Below are 24254 nucleotides of genomic sequence, written 5' to 3'. Positions count from 1 at the left end.
GACGCACCTCGCGGCTGGTAACACTCATTTGTGCTGAGAAAAGAGGTGGATGCAAAAAGGTAGCGTTCATCATCTGTTCTGCCGAATTATGTATGCACCTCTTAAAGGTCCTTTTCAAATACTTTGCTCTGCACACTGATGAACGGTACTTCAACGTGTAATAAAATATTAATGACTCTAAACGTTCATAAAATATATACTACGAATCATTTATCATCGTTGATGAACCACACAAAGGATAATATAGCGTTAAGCACTATTTCGAGGTGCATGCAATTCTTGGCAGGCATGCAAAACTCGGCATAACACCGGATATTCCCATAACATGCGGAGACATGGCTGGCAAGATCAATGGCCATCAGGTTCATGTGACTGGTTTTGTTTCTGGTTTGGAACACATACGTAACGTCAACGACTGATGTATCTGCGTTTGCTGTAGCCTTTTTCTTTTTAATTCGCATGACAATATGATGGAAACATGGCTACTGAATGTGACTATATTAAAATGCAATATTGTTGATGAAAAATTACAACACTAAATACGACAAAAAACAGAGTGCCTAATTATATCGGACGGCAAGCAATGTGGTTATAAGATTTCTGGAAAAAAACACTATGAACTTGACACAGGACTAAGACTAAAACAACATTTTAAAATGGCTGACAAAAGTAATACTAATTTGAAATGGCTAAAAAATTGAAGTAGTCAGTGTTAAGTGAGAGAACTCTCTGCGTTTGCAATCATTGCTGATAATGTGTTTTTGAAAGCCAAAAAATAAATGACTCAACATGAACAGATGCACTGCCCTGACATATTTATAGCCCTATAAAATTGTAATAGCTAATGTGTTAGCAAGCAGTTGCACATCCAGCAGACACAGGGCAACATTAGCATATATTCATCCACATTAGCAATAATTTGGAGTTGAATTGGTGTCCACCTGACACTGAAGTCCAACAGTCACTCTCTTTTAGCTCTGTTTTGGTCTGCACCAGCTCCTGAGAAAAACATTTGGCTCTTTAGCTGCTAAATGTTCCACTTTCTTCACTAGCTGGTCGCTAGCTTTGTCTGTCTGCTGTTTGGTGTTGGGTATGTAAAGTAATTGTAATCAATCACCAGTGTATCGCCATAATGTCCCTTTGTTGGGGATTGTTAATATTTTGTGCTAATAAACATTTAATTACATTAAAATACCAATTATTTTGCTGGCTATGTGATCCTAATTTGATTAAAACAGGCATATCAGACTGATAAACCACAACTATTCCAAGATGATGTCAATTTTTTGCTATCTAGAAAGGCTGATCTGCCGCACAGATTGTTTGTCTGCCGTTTATTTGAGGCAGCCACTGCAAAACCTGGAAAATGCTCATGCCAGAAGTGTGAAACTGCTGGGTTTATGCTTGTGAAAATACATGAATGGTGTGAAATGTGTCACTTCCAGTGTTCTGGCTCTAAACAGACTTTATTTATTAGCATTTTTAACCAGAACAGGTGCAAACCCATCAACAGTCTCAATAGCAATATATTATTCAGAGCGGGAGCAAACACCGCAAATGTGCAGGTTTGTGTTTTTTTATGATACTCCACCACACAGTTAGAGAAATAAATAGTTTAAACCTGGAGAACAAATACCAGCTTTAGATTAGATAGTGATTTTCCGCTCACTCCATGAGGACACACATTAACACAGCAGGAAGGAGAGAGCAACCTGTGTTTTTCTGCTAGAGAGTGACTGACTGATAAAAAGCAGCAATACGTACGAGAGCTCCGCAAAGTCGGCCATCTGGACTTTAGCCCTGCGAGCCAGGATCTGCATCAGGTGGAGGCCTTCGTCTGTCTGCAGCCCACTGATGAGAGGAAATAAGGGATGGTGTGAGCAGGTAAAGAAGGTGAGAGATAGGGAGAAAGAAAAATAGAAATTAAATTAAACTCATCCCAAAGTGGAAAACAGAATTCAAATTTTTCAGAAAGTAAATTGTATTATTGTATTAAACCACCAAATTCACAGTCAAATTGGCCATCTGACTTTTTATTCATGGTGTAATATGAGTGCAACCAATGTCATCTCTGGTAGATAGAGAGAATTTCTGATAACATGCTAACCTGTAAGCACTCGGTTTGCTAACTAAAACATGCTAAAACAAGAGGACAGATCATTGAGTTTATGTTTTTGTGTCATTCGTTCATCAGATAATTATTAAGCAACAAAAAGCCAACAAAAGTTCAGTTTCCCAAAAAGTTGCGGTTCAACTACTACACTGAAATGATTAAGCAAAATTGTCTTTCTCTCATTCATGCATCTAAAATTCAGGACATGTTTGTCTGAAAAAAAAAAGTTCAAAAGATAAAACCAGGAAGAAAAAGAAAAACAATTCTACAGAAGCTCCTCTGTGATGTCAGGTAGGTAGGTCAATATTGTATAGGGGCAATACCGGACGCTGCATTTTCAGGACCCCAGCAGTCCCGGGACCACATTTGTTACAGCGCCATCTAGCGGATTGGTGGTGGTAATGCACAGCAACACAATGGAAGTTAACCCTGGCTGCTAGCATGTCTGCCGTGAGGCCGATGTGCGCAGCTGTAGAGTTAACTGGTCGCCATGCATACAATCAATAACTTAGGTTTAGACACACACCCTGTGATGGTTAGGGTAAGGGTAATAGGCTTCGGGGGGCTGTCAAGAGTAATATAGTTAGCTAGTTAGCTGGCAGTATCAAGGAAAACAAGAGTCCTACAAATGCAGATTTGCGGTCCTAAAAATGCAGCGTCCGGTACTGCAGCTACATACTACTCAGGTAGGTAGGTGGGAAGTGTTGTTTGGTGGCAAGGTGAATGCTGATGAGGTGAGGAAAGTCATAGACAGAAAGTTGTTATAATCACTCTCTATTCCCTCATTTTAAGCTTTAAAGTGTGTGACAGGGAGCAACAAGGTCAGAGAACTCTCTGGTCATTCAATAAATGGCAATATTCCACAATAAGAATGGCCTCTGTCGTGTTTCTGCCGGAGGACTTCCTCAAACTGAAAAACGGATCTAGTAAAGGTCTGGTACATATGTATTCTCTTTGCCAAACAAAGGACTTCATCCCACACTTGTCGACTAACAGAATTTAAAATGATAATGGAACACTGCTTGCTGCTCTGTGTGTGTTTGTGGCAGATACCGGTTTAAGTTTAAGTTATGTACTCTACATAAAGAAAAAAACACAGTTAGAGGTGTCAAGAACCAAAGTCCATTTACTGTTAACTTACTGTTTTAACTCAAGTACTATACATGCCATTCTGACTCCTACAAATGTAAGTGCTACAGATTTCCAGCACCAAATGCATTTTCAAAGAAACATAATGTCAGAGTTTGTTTTAAATCAACAGAATAGGGAACTTTTAATCTTTTAACGAGCGCTGTGAGATGAACATAATCATGCATAAGTTGCTACAAGCAAATACTGTAAAAGAGTGAAATATGTAGTTAGTGAGAGAAAAATGTTCATACATTCAATGCTCATACATTTCCTAATTATGTTGAACAGAATGTCGGTTTCTTTCAAAAACGATCTGCTGTTGCAAATTTGTAGTTTGAAAACGTAATTTCTTGCAGACAGGGTTGCCACAAGCCACCCCAACTACCTCATCACAATGTCTGGGAAATAAACCTTGTCCATGAATATAGGCAGCAATTATGTTCCCTTCCAAGCGCGTTTCAGTTTCAGTTCACCTTTTACTCCACTGCATATATCTGACTGATTGAGTTACTGGTTACTTACTAGACTAGATACTGACATTATAGTCTTCATAAGCTGCTGCCAAAAAAACTGTGAAGTCTGAAACTCTGAAAATTGTCTTCAGTTTCTTTGATGTTTCCTTCTCTACATTTCCCATGCTTTGTTTTATCCTTCCTTCATTCCTGTTTTTTTTCCTTCCTTACATATAATTCCTTCTTTCTTTGTGACTCGTCTGACCTCCCCTCAGCTCCCTCTACTGAATTCAAATACAGAAAGGAGACACCTGCAGACACCTGCAGGATGCATGTTATCTCCCTGAACACCAGCAGTCATTTTCGGATGACTCTGATGACAGTAAAGATAGAGAGGAAAGAGATTTTCTGTTGTGAAAACTCATTTTTTAAACATATTTAATTACAATTAGCAGTTGTCTACTTTCTTGTTTCCCATCTTATGCGTTTAGCACTAACTGGATTTTCTCACCAGGATTAATGTGGGAAAATTTAATTTTTTATTAATTTTTGTTATAATTTGGATTAACTGACCCTTTAGAGTCATGAGCTTGTCCTATTATTACCAGTATCTTAAAAATCTCCTGGTTGAATTGACGACACCTGCATCACTGGAAAGGACACAAGTATAGATCACATGACAAAATTTAAGTTTCCCATTATGTGGGAACACAAAAAATAGACAATAGCTTTAACTTTTTGACTAAAATGTATGTTAAAGACTTTGCAACTTAATCTGTCATTATATCCTCAATATAGTTACAAAATGTGTTTGTATATAAAAATATAGTCTTCTCTAAAATGACACATGAATTGACTATTGGGGGGCAGAAAACACACCCTCAGTGGCTACTCTGACAGAAATTCCATACAAAAAAAAGACCTTAGTGTATATCCGTTCAGAAGAAGAATCACAGCATCTCATTGTTTTAGTAAAGACTAGGACAGTCAAAAACAGATATTCTTCCTATTTCACATGTCTGGAAAAAAAAAAAAATAACATCAGCAAATGTACTGTACTTTGTTTTAAATAATAAGAGAATACGACTGACTCTGGGTGAATCACCATTAAGAAAACTAGATTGTCTATGTATGAAAAGTTACTGATAGCCGGTGATTTTTCTCAGAGCAGACAGCAGCTTCAACAGCCCACAATATGAGTCAGTCTTCCACAGTGCAGAGCAGCTGCTTTCAGATCTGACACCAGTGATCGCTTTGCCTGCAGATCCTGAGTGCTGATAGCTGCACCGGAGACCTGAAAGCCGCTTTTACATTAGCTCTGCAGTGCACAGTAGGTGGGTTGTGATCCTTCTCAAATACGACAGCCTTTAACCGCAGTTTTTTTTTATGCTACATTTCCTATCATTCTGCTTCTACACATTTTCAGTATAATGACAACTGCTCACAAAACCAAAGTCTGTACTGTCCAGTGTCTTTGCTGATTAAAAACCTCTACTGCTACCAAGAATGTGAATATTTCTGATGGCGACAAAACATCAAACACCTGTGGCTGAAACAACTTTGGATCCAAAGCAATGGTTTCCAAACTTGAGTGAGGGTCTTCCTACGATAATGCACCAACAACCAAGAAAAATTTACAGTTCATAATCCCCAAATGAATATGCGTAATCCCGTGACCTTTCCTCTAGCAACAGCAGGTCAAAGTTAAAATTTATTTACTCACTTAAATATCTCAGTATCGACTGGACAGGCACAAAAAATTGTGGTTCCCAGAAAATGTATTCAACTGACTTTGGTGATTTCCTTCAGAAACATCAGATGGTGTGAAATTAGTAACCCTGATAGTATTTAGAGCTTTGGATTTAGCATGTTTAGCATGTAGTGCACGGAGTGTAAAACGGGGGGACAAAATGTCTGTGGATAAACATTTTTTACATAATTAAGGATTATTATTGACCTCAGGAATTAAAAAAAACAAAACGTAGGCAGTTTTTTCCTGCCAATTACCAAGTACTGTCTCTTTATTAATCAAGCTAATTAGAGAGCAAAATCTATTAAAATCAGACTGTAGTTTGGCAGCTGGCATTTTAAAGCTTGTTAAGGAATATTTGTAGGAGATTTTAAAGGAATTTTACAGGTGTTTAATTATTTTCTACAGGTTTTTAACATGCAAACCACAGCAGTGATGTGCACACAGTTGTGTGTTTGTGTGTCCGATGGGAGAAAACGAATGAAAATGTTTGTCTACATGTCCACATGTATGTGTGTGTTGGGGAGCAGGTGTTGTGAATCACCCTGTCTTCCTCCTCCTCCTCCTCTTCACCCCTGGCCACAGGAGAAGGTGATACACTGAAACCACCATGAGGCTCCTGCAATCAGCCTTCACCTCTGCCACAACGCCAAAATGTCTGGACTTTGCATTAAAGCTGTCTTGTTACAATTGTAGTCCTGCACTGACGCGGGTATTTTTATTTCTATCACTGTGGTTTTTGAAAAGGGAGGATGGACAATTTGAAGACAATCTAAAAATCTAGTATCATTCATTTCTCATATAAAGTGATGATTTATCAAATTTAAAGCCTTCAACATATCTGTATTCTGATGGTGAGCTATCTATAACTGACCACTTTTATTTTCGTATTAGAAATAATAAATGAAGTAATCATACCGTACATTACACAACAGAGTTCATAAGATCAAACAGTTAAGAAAAAGTAAAGTATAAAGTATCTTTTCAGTAATCTCTATTATACAAATACTCAAACCATGGCCACAAAAAATACTATGTTCTGACTGGCAGCTTTTAAAGAAAAAGTAAGCTACATGTTTTATTAATATGCTTATTCACTTCATTTAACCAGTCTGAAATATGTAGGCTAAATATGAAGCTACAGCCAGCAGCCTGTTATCTTATACATTCAGTGTGTAGGTTTTAGCGGCATCTAGTGGTGAGGGTCGCAAACTGCAACCTGATTGGAACCAAGGGTTCAGCCACCGCTCCCCCCCCTCCCTTTGCAAGCACACAGGAGAAGCTACGGTGGCCGACACCCTCTGTCGGCTCTTGTGCTAAATAATATCCTCCATTTGTCCAAATTTCACTCTTCCTAATTCAAATAAATCAAGCGACGACGACGACGACGACTACTACTTTACTACTAATACTTTCAGAAGTATTTAACGTAGTGACGAAATACGCTCTGTAGAGCAGTTTGTCCGTTTGGGCTACTGTAGAAATGGCTCATTCTAAGGTAATAAAAAAAAAACGGTTCAATATGTAAGGTCTTTACACACCACTGAAAACATAGTTATGTATATTATATTGCATTTCTGTCGATAGATCATCTTAAATATTACACACTGAACCTTTACGCATAAAGCATAACAACTGGTAACAGGGGGAAACAGCTTGGCTGGCTCTGTCTAAAGTAAAAAAAATCCAACTACCAGTACCTCGAAAGTTCACTAACTAAAAAGTTCTTCTTGTGTAAAAACTTTTTTGGGGGCCAGATGACTTATTTAACAGCCTCAGTAACTACCTGGAGTCTTGTCATTAACGTGAGGTTGGCAGACAACCAGCAGAGACTCCGGGAATTGAGTCCACACAGCCAGGACACAGTGACATTATTATATCACCGCTGTCTTATTGTGGATTTCAGGGTGGATGGCTGAGCCAGAGCATGTACCTTCAGTTCACTTGCATTTACTATCAGCAGTCAACAACGGATCCTTTAAACTATGAAGGTGATAGCTAATAAAGATGACACCTTTATCTTTAGTTAGCACAGTTTTATACAAAACAAATGAGTATATACCTATGTTAGCATCATTGTTATGGCTCCCTGTGACGTTGAACATTTATATATATATCGGTACCTTTTTTAGAATAGTTTTTCATAGAAATAGCTGAGTACTTAAATTTTTAGTCTATGCATTTTAATGGCTTTGTTTGTCCCCACCTTTTTCCCTTTTACTTATTTGCTTTTTGAATCTTTATAAAAAGCTTTTGATTTATACATTTGATGTAAATACAGGTGCTACAGATACAGAGAAATACAACGGCTTCAAGAGGTGTTGTTGGATTATCTGATCAACAGACATGCTAAAACTCTGCGTGCAGGTTGCTCTTGTGGAAGCTGGAGACAACTCATCTGATCTAGACTCATGCTGAAAGGCAATTTCTCCATCAGCTTCACTGCAGTCAGATGTGGCTGTAAAACCAACTGTCTCTTGACAAAGTAAAGAGTTTGAGGTTTTTTCATTCTTCAAACAACACCAAGATGTGGATATTGAGGCTTTTCTAGTACAGAAGAATCTTTGGATTACAAAGAGGCAGTTCTGTTTAGAGGTTGATTAAGAGCCTCTTGCACTGTAGGGCTGCAACAATTAGGTAATCAACGACATCGACTATAAAAATTTGTTGACGTGAAATTTCATTGTCAGTCTTGTCGTTGACAAAAATAATCGTGACTAGTCGATTAATCGAAACAATTATTAACAGATTAGTCGACTACGAAAATATTAGTTGCAGCCCTACTCTGGAGGAAGCGCAAAGTCTTGAAGTGGCATTTTTTCCATGTTGTGGTTGATGCTCTAACTTGTGGTTGATGCTCTAACTTGGCTTTCTTGAGGAGAGACTTTCGAACCGTTGAGGACAACTTTGGTGTCCTTTTGAAGTTCAGTGATCTCACAGAAATGTCAAGAGTCACTGTGAAGGGTTAGAGAGGAATCTGCTGAGTACACTGAAGAGTCTGAGATCTGTGGTACAAAAGCGACTGAGGACATCTCAAACTTTCCAGCTGTTCACCTATGACCAGAGCAAGTCTATTTCATGAAGTTACAGGAGTTGAACCTCGATATATATAAATTGCTGTCAGATTGCACTAAAGCCTCTGAAAAGCCTCTGCTGACTGAAATTTTCCCAAGCTTAAACATAGGAACATAGAAAACTCCCCTTCTGTTTGCTGCACAGAGAGAGATGGCACTCACTGCACCCCTCACTGCTTCACCAACATTTTCAAGTGATTAAACGGTACCATTTGAACCCATATGCCACTTGGTGTTAACTAAAATCTAATGATAGATGTCTAAATTTTTGTAGTTTCTCCTGCCCAAACAGAGAAGGCTAGGAGTTTCTTAATAAGCCCTGGAATCTGCAGATGGAACCTCAAACTTCATGCTTCATTTGAAGTGTTCATTTAATTGCACCTTTTAAGCGAATGCTTTTGTCATGATCCGGATGCTCTATAGTGTTTGATGTTAAATTAAGTTAGAAATTAGAAAAGATGCCTAATCTTTCACAAATACATAAACTGCCATGCGGTAAGATCAAGCGAAGGAAGGCTTGTACAGGGGAGGAAAATCTTGAAGCTATTTATTTCCTTGACTTTTGGAGTTTCCTCCTCCCATCATGTAAGGCTACTATAGCTCAAACAGAAATGATCACGTTGATGGGTGTAGGCTATTAGATTTTACTATATGTATTTAAGTTTGTTGTTTTTGTTGGTGCTCTTTAATTTAAGTTTGCTGTGCCTATAATATTTCATTAGTCTTATCTGGACAAAATTTGACTTTTGATGTTATGTAGACTGCAATTTCCCCCTGCAGGCTAGTTTCATCTTTGTTTCAAACTAAATATTGTAGTGAAACCAAACAGCCTTGCAAAAAATTGCCAATATGTGTTTTTTAGACATACAGCAGATGTAGCATTTGCATATACAGGAATACCCCTACTTGAAACAGTTTCCCTACAATAAACAATGCAACTATAAATTTAAAAAGATTATATTTACATTGACTTTTAAATCTTCTACAGAAATTTGAACTTTCTTATGTCTAGAAATAATCATCTGGAAATTACAATTTATGAGGTAAGCAAAAGAAAATGTAAAAAGTATAAAAAATTAGAGGGTTGCATATGGAAGTGCATGCCTGTTCTGTGCTACAGACATCTAAAAACTACAAAACATTCTGGTTGTGTGGATTGCCCTTTCAAGATTTTTAGTGTTTGTTTGTTTTTTCAGCAAAAAAAAAGGAACTCTGGAAATGAAATAGGAATGAAGGCACCTGAAAGCTAAATTGATATGATTCTTTACATTAAGCATATAATTTACAAAATCAACACTGCAATGAATCCGGCCTTTGTGATGGTTATGATGTTCAGTTTTTGTTGAAACTGGTTTAGAATGTGTTGATTTAACAGGATCCAACTTTTTGGAGACTGTAGTTTGTGGTGTGGTGGGATTATATTGCGCTATTGTGATATTTTGAGTATACAGTAGTCAGCCGATAGGTAACATGAAACTGCAGTTCAGAGATAGATAGATAGCCAAAGATACTAGCATAAAATAGGAAGTCATCTCCACTGCCCTCCACTCAGCCCTCACCCACCTTGAGAAAAACAACACCTACATCAGAATGCTGTTTGTTGATTTCAGCTCAGCATTCAACACAATCTCCCCATGAAACTGATCAGCAAACTCAGCACTCTGGGTTTAAATACACTCTGCAACTGGATATTGGACTTCCTCACAAACAGACCCCAGACAGTCCTCCACTCTAGTGCTCAACACCGGAGCCCCCCAGGGCTGTGTGCTCAGCCCCCTCCTGTTCACTCTGTACACAACTGCATCCCAAACTGATGGTACCCATCTCCAGTCAGTGATATCGGTGAGGTGAGGTGCCTACGCAGAGCCCAAAGGATACTAAAGGACAGTACCCACCCAGCCACAGCCTGTTCACCCTGCTGCCTTCTGGGAAGAGAGATAGAAGTTTCTGTTGCCACACCACCAGACTGCAGAGCAGCTTTCCCTCTTAAACTGTAATTCATCCTCAGTGCTGCTCCAGTGATGATAGTTTATTTCTGTTTACCATTTTTATAATTGCTTCTATATTAATGTTTTTTGTCTGCTATGCAGTAGAAGGGCGATACAAACACAATTTCATTTCATTAATGTGACAAATAAATCTACCTTGTGCCTTGTATGCTTGCAGTACTTTATAAACAGTGTTGAACTTACATATTTTGTCCACCAGAGTGCACAGACAAAGGACCCATTTTTAAAAAAATATATGCATTTGTTAAAATTTCAGCTGATGTATCAGATTTTTCAACTCAAATACTGTATCAACATCGGTCTCAGACTCCAGAATCCAGTATTAAAGTATCCTATCTAACCAATCCTGCCTCTGTACCACCTGGACATCAGTAGCTTCCTACTTACTCTGTGTCGGTGATGACGTAGCCGAAGACATCATCGTCGGCCTTCTTCCTGCTGGCTTTGACGTCCAGCTGAAGCTCGGGAACGTGCATCGTCTTCTTGTGCAGATCCCCATACACAAGCGAAGCAGGAGGGGGCGCCACCTCCTTGATCCAGCCCTCCACCTCCGACACCTCCTCCACAGACTGGGTGGCGTCCTTCTTCTGCACCGTCACCCCTGCCTCGCTGGTCCGACTCTGGACGTTTTCCAGCCCCACCTGTTTGGCTCTGGTTGTCTCCATGTTGTTCCCATTTCTTGCAAAAGGAGAGGCGTTGAAGGTAGTTTTGTCCAGGTAGGCGAGAAGTTTAGAGAAGAGGTTTCCACTCTCAGGCTGAGTAAAAAGGAATTATTCTGAGTGAGATGTGGCCGACCAGAACCACACTTTGGCAAATTGACACTGACTGTTAACAACTTTTACATTTCAAACAGCAGCAGTTCATTTTTAATTAAGAAAAAATGGTTTCAGACAGCCACCATAACATTTTCTGAACATGTACAGAATTCTAGGCCTGAAATTAGGGTAAGAATAAAAAAGGGTCGACTACTGAGATACATTTTAAGGTGACGCCTCAGCACACCTACATCACTTACTGTGGCTGATTAGACCTCTTTGAAATTAGACCCCATTTACACTCCCTTCATGCCTTTGGGCAGAACTAAAAACAAGCTAAGTGTAAATGCACCGAGAGAGCATTTACGACAGGTTTAAATCAGATTGCTTAATCCACCCCCCCAAATATAATTGCAAGGTTTCATTAAGTTACATTTTTTCAGCTAATCAGGGGATTCAAAGTGGCAACCTTTATGTCATGAGGCTTTGAAAATTACCTTTCAGAAATTTGTAGTAAAACATTAATGCAGTAGTGCGATAATCCTTTTAATAGAGTTAGATTGTCCAATAATGTATCAAATGTTTGCTATCATTAGCTCAATGTTTTTTATGCTACTTTAATACTCAGTCATTGGCAGGCACAGTTATTTAAGTTCTCCAAATATCTCAAAGTCTTGACAAATTATTAAAATTTCAAGAACTCGGATCACATCTGAGACCAATTAGTTGCTGTTAAACCTCCATAAAGACATATACAGACATCGGACTTGAGTAATGAGACGTTGTTCATTCAACACCTTTTGTCTGAACAGCTAAAATTGAACTGGTGGGAGATTTCCTGTTGGTGATGTCAGTGTGTTGGCGATCTACGGCTAGAAGCATGAGGAAATAATTGCCTTGAATCAAAGAACAGCCAACTTGCCAGAGTTTATACTGAATAGGATTATAATGTGCTATTATCCCTTTGTTGCTAGCTTCAGGGTAATTGTTCGTCTTGTCATGATCCAAAAGCCAGCAGAGCTACAACGCTACATCAGCCGATAACCTACTTTTGTTAAACCTGTCTATTAGGTGCTAATAGACAGAACAGGTACGAAAAGCCAGAGACTGGGCTTAAAACTTTGCTCACTTTTCACTTGTAGCACTGTAATTTTTATTCTCCTGTTTAATCTTTGTGTTTTTTTATATTGCTTTGTGTTTCTTTTCTTAATGCCTTATGTAAAGAACTTTAAATAGCCTTTTTGTTGAATGTTGCTATACAAATAAACTTCCCTTTTCTCTAGTTGCTTTAGACTTACTGGTGTTTTTTTTCAAGATGTGCTACACATATTTTTAAATAACAGCATTATTATTAGTAGGTGTATTAGTGTTCTAACAATAAAACAAAAAGGATTCATTAGATATAAATAATTTGTGTGGGAAAACGTGCAAAACAGAACAGCAAAAATAATGATCTTTATACATGATTTATACTGTCCTAAAACGTTATGACTTAAACGAGACTGGATTTACTTACTCTCTCTCACAAGAATATTGAGTTCCTCAGGTCACTTCAACTTCTGAACAGTAGCTGATGTCAAAGACAATTTTAAAGTCTTTTGAAAACTGCAGGCTATGGGGGTTAATTTCCTTCTTCGTGCAGAATGTTACATAATTGCTCATAATGTCAACCTTCCCTCTGACATTTAAGTTGGGCTAAATTCTTAGCACAAACTGAATGCTTACCTTGTCCTTCACATTTTGCTCCTCTGTATCTGTGTGGTGCTCTGTTGGGGTAAAGAAAGTCAATGTAATCATCAGAGAAGAACAGAGAAAGAGAAATGTTCAAGCAAACGGCATGGAAGGAAAATCTTGCCCAAGAAGTTAAAGAAAGACAGCTTTCCAAATTCAAGGAAAAATCACAAAGTCATTCTTTTTTAATACTAATAGACTGATCTTGTGGTTTTCACAGATTACGTTTTCTTTACTAAGCACTGAAAATTTATATACGTTTGCAGGTTACTAAAGACGCCAAGCCATAATTTTGCCATACGGTTCATTATTTTCAGCCATTTTTCCATTATGTGTTCACTTTTACCTGTAGTGTAAAGATTTTTAGCCAGAGTGGTCTCAGTGGACACTGAACCATTAAAACAGGCTGTGTTTACACTCAGCTAAACAGGATGCCTATTTATTTTCACATGGATTTTTATGTTGCACTCCTGAGAGCGCATTTTCATTTAATCCTACCTACACAATTATGTTTGTACCAAAGACTTGTGTTCCAGATTTTGCTCAGTACTTGCTCAGTACTTGCTCAGTACTCAATACTTCATAGTGTAGAACACACAATTAATCACTATAAAATGACCTTGAAGTGTTGCTATAGGAGTGCTCTCCTGTGGTTTCAGTGTCGGAGCATTCTGAAGCAACTTGTCCTCTTCCACATCCCTGGCAGCCTCCTCTTCTTTCTCCCTGTCGCTCAGCTCTCCCCCCAGGTCTCTTGGTCCAGGTCTAACCCGGGTCAAGCCCGCGTTTAGTCCCTTGTCGTGGTCAACCACCTGCAGAGCATCAGCTATCAGGCTGGACAGTTTGTCCAAGTCCTGTGGCGTCAGGTCATCCACATCCACGTGTTGCCTGCCAGCGTTTTTCAAAACTTTCTCGATGAACCTCTCTGGAGGAGACAAAGAGGGAAGAAAACGGTGAGTAGGACACAGGCAGTCCTCACCAGAAAGAGACAAAAAGCATTGGTTGTTAAAATACTTGAATCGAGTTTACTTGAGACAATCTCACCACCAGGTTCATATAGTTTATGTCCTGAAGCTTTCAATCTCAGATGAGAGGTGAATCAAATAGCTCAAATCAGTATTTTAGGAATTTCAAATCAAATAAAAGGGGTCACTGGTAGTGATGAACCTACAGAGAATTAACACGTGAATCTCTTGCCCTCCAGGATTTCGCCATGTTGCAATCACAACAATCAGCACAAATTTGACCTATCATCGTCGCCGTTTTCTTACTTGTTTACAAGAAGCAGCAGACGTGTGATACCAATGTCTCAAATTTGACTACAAAAATATCAGCAAAAGACCGTGAAAACAGGATCCAGATCTTCTTTACCAAAGCGGGGGTAAACTGTAATGCAAAAGGTGCAGTATTGTGGTTACTGTTTTAAATATGCATTGTTCGGGTTAGGATTAGGTCTGCGAAATCCTGGTGGGACTGTTTAATGATTCAACAATCATTCTAAAGTTAAAATTATCACATCTACCTTTGCAGTTTTCACTTATTCCCACAATTTCATTGCAAAAAAACGCCCCAAAAACATTGCAACGTTCATCACAAATCTTTAGAAAAGCTTCCGCAAAATCAGGCATTTTAGGCCGCAACAATTACAAAAAATGCCCACAATATCCGGGAGGGACTGGAATCTGCAGCTCCCCTGGACTTCACAGATCTTTATAGTGGGTTCAGTTCATTGCTTATCTCTGAGCCCACAACTTTACTGTTTTGGTTCACTCTCCCGGATCTCATGGTAGTGTTTTTGACCGTAGCAGGAAGCTGTTTTCAGAGAAAAGGCTCTAAAAACCAGAGGTGTGGACTCGAGTCACATGACTTGGATTCGAGTCAGACTCGAGTCTCTTGTCCCGATCCCCTGTCCCTGGCCCTGTACCTACAATGGGTTGTGTCATCCTGTTCTCATGCTCAGGAGTCACATAAACACGCTTTGGAAAATCCGTGGCAAAACGGCGATTTTGCGTGTGTAGGATACGCCCCCAGGTTCGTGTTTATGAGACGCATCCAGGCCGCGTGTGTATATGGCCCAATCCCAATGTCCCCTCTCACAGACTCACAGACTTTGAGGCATGTTCCCGGGAAGTCCGTGAGGACTTAGGGCTGTCCCACTGACAAATCGTCAAGTGTGCGAGGGCTCTCTCTCTGACATTTTGAGCCCTTTATAGAACCTTTTCGTAAGTCCGCATTTCTGCAGACTTTGGCTGACGTGAAACACGGGGGTTACCAGCGGAAGCCCGGAAGCGAGGAAGGCTACCTCTCCTCCACTCTGTAGGGAGAGAGCCTGCAGGACTTAAAAATAAGGCAAAAACATAAAATAAAGTGTTTCAGTGTCGTCAAGGTAACGTGATAAAGTGGCAAAGGGCTGTCCCGTTCCTGTTTACAGCATTTTGAGCCCTTGTAGCCTCTTACACTCAATCTTTCCAAGTGACGTCAGTAAAGTCTGTGAGGGTTCAGCTCTTAGGGTTTAGTGGGGACATTGGGATTGGGCCTATGACGCCCTAGGGTGATCGGAAATGCTAGTAGTGCATCCGGTCGTTAAGTAGCTAGAAAGCTAGCGATGTTTGTGTTTAAGGAGTTGACAGCCCCCCGAGGCAACTTAACCTAACCTCAAACATCTCAGAAGTTAGTGCCTAAACCTGAGATGAGATTGGTTGCATACACACACACTAACACACACACAGAGCCTCCTCAGTGACCCATCCGTCCCCCAAAGCTGTCAACTTGGGGGAAACACTGCGCTGCTAAAGTTAATAATGTTGAATTATTATTTCATGGGCTATTTGGGATTTTGGAGTAATGCATATCTAATAGTTTTTAAAAAGAAATGATTGCATTTTAAAAGTTCAATAGATTAATGTTTCCTTAGTCAATGAGTAATCCGGTTAAATAATTGTGATCAAATATATTGACCAAAATAATTAGCAGCCCTGCATGAACATTGAATTTAATTCATGAAATTATAAAACATTTTTTTATTTTTAACTTGAATTGAACTGAAATGGTTTTAAATTTGGTGAAGAGTGCAGTATGACTTGTTTAGGACTCGAAACTCAAAGTTTAGGACTTAGACTTGACTTAGGACTTGTTGGTCTTGACTTGAGACTTGACTCGGACTTGCTCATCATGATCCGTCTGTACTTGGGACTCGACTTGGGACTTGAGTGCAAAGACTTGAGACTTACTTGTGACTTCTTAAAACGATGACTTGGTCCCACCTCTGTTAAAAACCCACAATACACCACCTGCTCAGCACCAAACATGGTCAACGGAGCATTTAGCAGCTAAAGTGCCAGATACTTCTCCTCAGGAGCTGGTAGAGACCAAAAATAGAGCTAAACAGAATGAATATTGAGTGACTTCATTGGACGGACAAATACACAACTCTTTGCTAAGAAGTTGGCCATATCAGCTTTAAAGATGATGTGTTTCCAGCTGCCCTCAAACCGCAAGAAAATCAGTTGAAAATTTTAAATGCTCAGAAAAATTTTTATTTTAACATCCACAATTGAAAATGAGGAAAGACTATATGACATGATTGAAAGCTCCAGAACAGCTATTAAATGAACCTTGTAATAAGACTATGTTTATGTTTTCCATCACGCAAATAATGATATATCCTTATCCAGAAGATACTCGAGGTCTTGACTAAACCAATGTGAATGGTGTGTTTGTATGTGATTATTGAAAGGTGTTGTAGCCTTGAAAGTGAATGACATGTCCTGCCTGAACTAAAGCAAAGCTCTAGGTGTCAGTATAAATGTGACGCTGATTTTCTAATGTTAATAGCTATCATGTTGCACCTTAAAACACATACCATCAACAGACGTTAGTGGGTCCTTGACTGAAGCCCCTTGAGTTCTCCCCAATTTTAGAAGCCTGGATTTCGCCGTTTCCTTTTTGAGCCCAGAATTTTCTATTCCGTTGTTGTAGAAGGGCCTCAGGCGGGATGAGGGGGCCTCCTGCCCCTCGGGGCTCACCCCACCACGGTGCAGGGAGAGATGCTCGGAGAGGTACTGCCTCAGGGCACCAAGGAGAAGGTCACCCTCAGCCTGTGTGGCGAGGAGCTGGTCACCTGGAGGTCTCTGCTTCTGTAGAGGTAAGAAAGATGAAAGGGGAGAAAAGCTGGAGGGAGACGACCTCTGAGCCGAAGTCTGGGCCTTGGAGCGATAAAGGTCTGCAGGTACGCCTGACTGGAAACGGTCACTCTGAAAGAATCAAGAAAAGTACATATATTCACGTAGCCATTCGGAACCCAAACAGTAAACATAACTGGAGGGAGGGAGACAATAGAAACCGCAATGGAAAGAAAAACAAACAATACCTCGTTAAGCTGTAGAAATGCATCAATTCAGACATAAACTTAAACATGTGAGTTGCTTTGGAGAAAAGTGTCTGCCAAATAAATGAAATGGAACAACAAGAATGTTCAAAAGCAAATTTAACCTTTCACAATAATCATTCAATAAAAATATTAATTTTGTGTTGTTGTGTTGTGTCCTGGTGACCAAGGGGCTTAAGATGCAGACTATAAGTTGCAATCTCGCTCTCTCTCTCCCCTCGTTTGCAGTAATCTCTCTACTGTCTGATAAAGGCATAAATATAATAAAAATACCAAAAGCAAAAAGCAAGTGTGTAGGTGTGTGCGACAAAATTATACTTTATGCAAATTCTGGGAACAAGACAAACATTCCATCTGCTCTTTGTCCATCTCAGTTTGAAACACTATCCTGAAATAATGAGCAGGGATATGGCTGTGCATGTGAATGCAAAAGAGCACGTCTCTGAGGTAAAATGCATCCTGCCTGAGCAGCTTCTCTGTACTCTGCACTACATATGATGTGTTTTTGCTTCATTGCCACAGGACTGCCAATCCAATGCAGTCAGTCCAGATCATCATGCAATGCCTCATATACTTGTCAAAACGTGTTACAAAAATCTTACAAAAAATACCACACTGCAAGTTTTATTTATATAGCACAATTTATACCCTGTGTTTAAGTTCCTTCTTACTTCAATCCAACATTTAAACAAAATGATTATTGACATTAAAATAAAGCTGATTTATTTTAAAAACAAGTTATTAAACTATTTATGCAATTATATTAACAGATCCATCAGCTACAACAAAAGCAAAGAGTCACTGCCGGCTCCATTAACGCCCACCTACTGTATGAGCACAGAAATGGTACAAGCCTGTCTAACGGTAAAATTATCATAACAATACAAACAGTTGAGTTCCTTCCAGTATTCATACTTCTTTATGATTTGTATGTGCGAGGCCCCTTCTGGTATTTGTCACTGCCGGTCTCTTTATTCATCTATGTCACGCAGTTAATGCAGTTTATTCCACTCATGCCCTCCAGGACCCCTTCAGTCTTCCTGCTCGTTTTCGGTTCCACCAAACGTTAACCTGATAGAAAATGCCACGGGCCACGAGCCCTGAGCGACGCCTGCAGGCTCCACGCCATCGTACTCTTTGAGCCTTTGGTACAATCCCCCAGCAGGAGAAAGGCCTCCGCCATTCAGCCGGAGGAACCAGTCACGTGGAGAGTTATTAATTAGAGGAGCGAACTCCTGAACTCTCGGCTGGTATTATTTCGCTCATAACGGTCACGCTGGGAGAAGCCATCAGTTAGGACGGAGAAGCGAGAGTGGGGTGACAGTGAAGGATGACACCAGAGTCCCCGTTGTGAAGGTGTGTGTGTTTGTGTCTTTGTGTGAGTTTTTATGTGACTGGCTACTTGTTTGAGTGTCTGTAATTGTGTACTGCATGTGTATGTATGTGCACTCTTTTTTGGAGGCAGGTGTATGTGAAGGGAGGGTGGGGTTACATGCAGACATAAGGGGTAAAAACTAATGTCCCACCTGCTCTTACCCCCTTTGAAAAGGGAGAGAAACAGGACCTAAAGTTTACTGACCTTTACCGAGATCCAATCATATGTGTTTAATTTACTTAGATATTGTAATACATATTTCTTAGTATACATTATTAGTAGGCATGCACAAGAGAGGTCAAATAAGCAGCTGGTAACAGTAAAGAGACATGATGGCATTGCATTCCTTATTAGGTTTGTCAAGGCCGGAGGTGTCACTGGCAATTTTTGTAAATTGAATTAATCATTAAATAAAATAAACAGTTAAGGATGTCTATTTTTGGTAAATCCATTCAATTAAATACCTGAAAATGTAAAGTACTCCATTGCATTGATACAGAAATCATAAAAAATACTGCAATAAAACTTCACTCACTGATTTGCAACATACAACAAGAGATATTACAGCAATAGCCACCGTAGAATAATTATAGTAAATCTTTTGATTTTATTTTTATATTTGTATTAGACATCCGGGGTCTATACTCAAAACTAAAGCTTTTAACCTATTAAAAAGATCATTTTGTTGTTGCACATTGTTGTTTATAATAATATATGTTTCTGTGTAAAACATTAAATGTTTGAATAGTTTTCAGAATGAAACTTAATTGAAATATGGTGGTGTGCTGGGAAACATACAACAGTGTTATAATCTTCCAATTCTTCAATTCTAATACTGAATGATTAAGCATCCAGAAAACAAAGTGTTTTAAAAATGGATAAACTGGTTAGATCCACCTAATGAATGTGAGACAACAATGCAGAAATGTGTTTAAAACTTAAAACCCAAAATATTGTGAAAACCCACAGAGACCCAGAAGAGACCAATGTAGCATGTAGGAATCCCTCACCTTGCTCTGGGTGCTTAGACTGGAGGCAGATGATGTTTTGGGAAGGAGGCCGAGACGTTGGAGGTATGTCTGCAGATTTCTGCTGAGCTCCACCTCCACTGGCTTCACCCTCTGGTCTACTGGGTCCATCGCCTCAGCTGCCGGCCTTAGGGAAAGAAAAAAAAAAACAGGAATCTAGAATTAGCCCCCCCTGTGGTTGTATGCCTCTGCCAGCCAATCAAGTTTCAGGTTACATCCATGTCTGTCCAGACTCATACAATCTATATGGTGGATGTTTGTGCCACATTTTAAGAAATTCTCTTAAGGTGTTCCTGAGCTATCGCGTTCATGAGAAGAGGTCAGATGGACAACCCAGAAACATAATGCTTTTGGACATGCAGAGGCCTTAAAAAGGAGATGGAGATGGGAAGGAAAAGTGCACATCACTGTATCGGTGTACACATCAGTATTTCTGAGCCAAGTACAGCCTGATAATTCCTCTTTACCAAGTCATTACTACTGAATATAACTATGTGCAAAATTTCTATTATTTTCAAAATTCCGGTACATCATCATTTATGCATCTCTCAACCTCAGCTTACTTCAACCCTTTTTGTCAGTATCAACCTCCACTTTATCATTTACATTAGCATCATTTCACTAATTGATAAATCGTCCTTACTCTTCTCAGTCTTTAACATAATCATCTTATACAAACATATTCTAACAGACAAGTTCTTAATTAACGAGGCACTGAACACAGTCTACTGGTTAAAAATGCTGCATCCAGAGTTGCACAAGAAAAGTGTCTTGTTTGTTGATTAGAGGCTAATGCAGGAAAAAATGCCACAACCTGTCAATAAACCTGCTTTTTACACAGCTGAGCTTTTAAGACTTTCTCATCTACATCATCTCCCACATGGAGAGTAATGCGATGGACTAGAATACAAAAAACAGAAGAGGTCTAATCAAAACAACCAACATGTTAAACTAACAAAAAAAATACAAAACAAAAACTCTTATACAGAAACAGCAAAAGGACTCTTTGATAGTCTTTGACTATCCTAAGTCGGACTCATTTGACATGAATTTTAGGTTTTTTTCAAACTAAAATACATGGTTGAGTAACCATATAAACCGCTCAGCTCCTTTCTGTCCAGCAGAAAATGTTCTTCTGGAAGAAGTCAACAGTTTCTAGGACACTTATAGGGAAAATTCTGCAAAGAGCATAACAATACAAACAAACTTCCAGGAACATTAATTAACCTCATTGAAGTGCAGTCTTATAGCAGAGCTGAGATGCTGTGGTTTGTTATTGTGACAGGACTCAGGACAGTACTTCTAATTCTTGTCAGGCTCAGGATAGTTTACTTTGGACAAAATAAAATCAATCTTCAATACTGTATCCAATAAGTTACTGAACTCTCGCTTGCTTCACAACATTGTAGGCAAATTAAAAATTAGAGCCATCATTTGTCTTGTTCTTGTCTTGGCAGTTCGGTGGCTAAGTGTTTAGGGTTGAAATAAGCCTTTATTAAAAACAAACAATAAAGGCTTATTGTTATTGCAGTGTGCATTAGAAATAAGACTGGTCTAACACTTCAGATCATCATCAGTCTTAAATATCTTTGCCCCAGCACTAGGGAAACCCCTTTAAACAGTTTTTGGACCTTGGTGGGATCTCAACGGATCACAACAATACAGAGCTAAACATCTGACCGGGTGCCGGTGTAGACAGGTGCATTCTGCTGTGGCCTGTAGGGAATCCTCCTCAGTTTGGATAACTCCTTGGACAAAACCTGCTGAGTGGTGTCATCTTCCCAGGTCAAACCTACAGACAGAAACACAGAACCTTTAGAACCACATCAGAACATGCAGGCAGGTCTTCTACACCTGTGTGTCTCAGATGGAAATAAACGAACACTTAATATGAGTAACACCGCAATGGGGTTTTATGCATGAGAAAAGTCCAGCTGAAATGCAGTAAGTAGGGTCTAGAAAAAGAGGCGGGAAATCGCTGATCATGCAGTAGTTGTCCTAAACTCATTAGGTCACTCATTAGTGGAGGAGACAAGGCAACAGCATGGTGTCCTTGGAGACTCTGGAGAGCAGCTGGGTGTTTCAGTGACTAAGCAGAAACCATTACTCTCCTGTGCACTCGGGGATATTTACATCACCAACATGATAAAGAAGAGATAATAAGGAGGTCAAGGGTGTGTGCCACCCACACCACAAGTCTGTACACTGTCATATTATTAATGTTAATTAAAATAATTACAGTAAATGAACAACGATGATTCAAAAAGCGCAAAACATTGCCACTGAGCAGGTATTTGGTATTTTGTACTATTGGATTTTCCTGTGCAGATGATGCTTTTGTTATGTTTATCATGTTTACCATGTTCACTATTTTAGTTTAGAATATTAGCATGCTAACATTTGCTAATTAGCACTACACTAGCTAGAGGAAAAGTCAGGGGATTGCCATTGTCAGTAGGACACATCGTCCAGGTACTATGGACATTTGCACCAAATTTTGTGCCATGTCCATCCACTAGATTGAGATATTCCTGCATAAGTGAAAACTTCAAGCAACTGTGGGCTAAAGGAAATGTCTGGGGATCACCAAAATCACTTCTGGGGACCATATGTCCAATATCGATACAAAATGTCATGGCAATCCATCCAATAGCTGCTGAGAACAAAAGGTCAACATTGCCTTCTTTAATGCCTTGTTAGTTTCTACCATAGACATGGACATATATAAAACATGGACATTGTCTCCCTGACGTCCCCAATAGGTTTCTGAAGAGCGATTGTGAAGCTCAGAGTGGTGGCTCCGGCTGTCCCCATCTTGGCTGTGCCTGACTCTGGTTAATCCAAAAATGGGCAAAGAGTAGGACACCTGATAATTAAAGCAACCAGGCACTTAATTATGCATAACTTTAAAAGGTACTATAATTTAACATAAAAATCCTCCCCCCATATAGTTGTCATTAACAGTACATTTTTATAACCTGTGTAGAAACGATAAATTAGTTATAGAGACCAAAACCATGTTTTGTACGAGCCTGTAAACATGTTTATTTCTGCTGTAAAGTTGGGCATTTTAACATGGAGGTCCGTGGAGACTGACTCGCTTTTAGAGTCATCCTCGAGTGGCCATTCAAGGAACTGCAGTTCTATCTCACACAGGCTCCGCCCTCTACTGGACTCTATGGGTACTACCTCCTCCAATCACACGCACACACTTGCCCACTAAAATTTCATCATGCACATAGCCGACCAATAGGACATCGCTACCGATACGTGCGTGACGTATAAATAGCAGTTTACCTACTGCCTCAGCATCCTGTTTTCTTCAGCAAACGGCGAACTGCTCACTGAATTCACCACCTCCACGGATGGAGTCGCCACTTCTAGATAATAATCTTTGTACCCGGGCGAGGTGATGATGACCCATGTCCTGCCCGGACGAGTCCAGGCCCCCCCCCCCTGCCAGACGACCTGCGGCTGGGGAAGGGAGCGACTTGCCAAGTGACCGTTATGGAGGGAGAGAGGCCTGCTGACGCTGCCACAATCCCCCCTCTGGTGTTCAAGATGCCATTGTTTTACATGTGCTACTTGTGTAAAAGTATGGTAAGGCTTTTGAGAATGTGGAAACAGTTTTGAGTAAAACATGTTAATTACATTCCTCAAAGAGCTAAGTTAACTTCTCTCATCAAAGAGCTAACGTTAACTCCTGGGGTGAGGCTAAGCGTTCGCCCTGCGGCCTTGTGTTCATGAAGCCATTGTTGTGGTTGTGCTGCTTGTGTGTAAACTGTGGTGATGCTTGTGAATGTAAACTGTTTAGTAGAAACACATTACATTCTTAGAAGTGCTAATTCTCCACCACCAACCCCATCTCATTGAGCTAGCCGTGTTGAACGCGCCGCTGCGCTCACCGACGCTAAGCTAACGGTTCGCCCCGCGGCCCACGCCGATCTCCCGGTCAGAACTGAGTGAGACGGTGGGTGAGGCCCGGGGGGGTCCACTTCGCTAGTCTGACTGCCGAGTCTGCGCAGCCATAATGGTCTGCTTCCATGACGTGACAGCTGAGAAACGAGCTGTTCTTACTGTGGAAACTGGGCAATGCAGCAGTCTAATGTAGCTCTGCATTCCCAGCACGCCAACGAGGACTCGCACAGGCGCGTTGCTAGCTCACCGGTGGTGAAAGCCTGTTACATAAACAGACACGCCGCCCTGCCAACATCTCTTTCGCCGAGCGGTCACAGCGCAGCTAGGCTAGTCCGCTATAGCCACGGGTCGTCTACATAGCCTGGCAGCCAAATGAAGGGCTGCTGCCATGACGGTGACACAATGCAGTATGCAAGCTAACTCTGCGTTCCCTGTGCACTCATGACAGTATCCACGGGAACACTGCTAGCTCACTGACAGTGTGTGTGTGTTCCTAAAACACATAACCACATTGTCGCCATATGCTCAACCGAA

General features: G+C 40.1%; 1 protein-coding gene across 1 annotated transcript in view; it reads right to left on the bottom strand.

Moving 5' to 3' along the window:
* Positions 1 to 24254, bottom strand: part of LOC119901698 (receptor-type tyrosine-protein phosphatase N2-like) — a 232331-nt gene that overhangs the window by 151392 nt on the left and 56685 nt on the right. Inside the window, exons 4-10 of the mRNA XM_038717285.1 lie at positions 21483 to 21594; positions 19785 to 19929; positions 16875 to 17265; positions 13635 to 13937; positions 13010 to 13050; positions 10917 to 11284; positions 1765 to 1851 (exon numbers count right to left, since the gene is read on the bottom strand). Of these exons, the coding sequence (XP_038573213.1) occupies positions 1765 to 1851; positions 10917 to 11284; positions 13010 to 13050; positions 13635 to 13937; positions 16875 to 17265; positions 19785 to 19929; positions 21483 to 21594 (1447 nt within the window). The remainder of the gene's footprint in view (positions 1 to 1764; positions 1852 to 10916; positions 11285 to 13009; positions 13051 to 13634; positions 13938 to 16874; positions 17266 to 19784; positions 19930 to 21482; positions 21595 to 24254) is intronic.

Source organism: Micropterus salmoides, unplaced genomic scaffold (genome assembly GCF_014851395.1).
Source record: "Micropterus salmoides isolate LMB-PRFRI ecotype aquatic unplaced genomic scaffold, ASM1485139v1 Ms_hic_scaffold_14, whole genome shotgun sequence".
NCBI lineage: Eukaryota > Metazoa > Chordata > Actinopteri > Centrarchiformes > Centrarchidae > Micropterus > Micropterus salmoides.
This window is presented reverse-complemented; position numbering and strand designations above follow the sequence as displayed.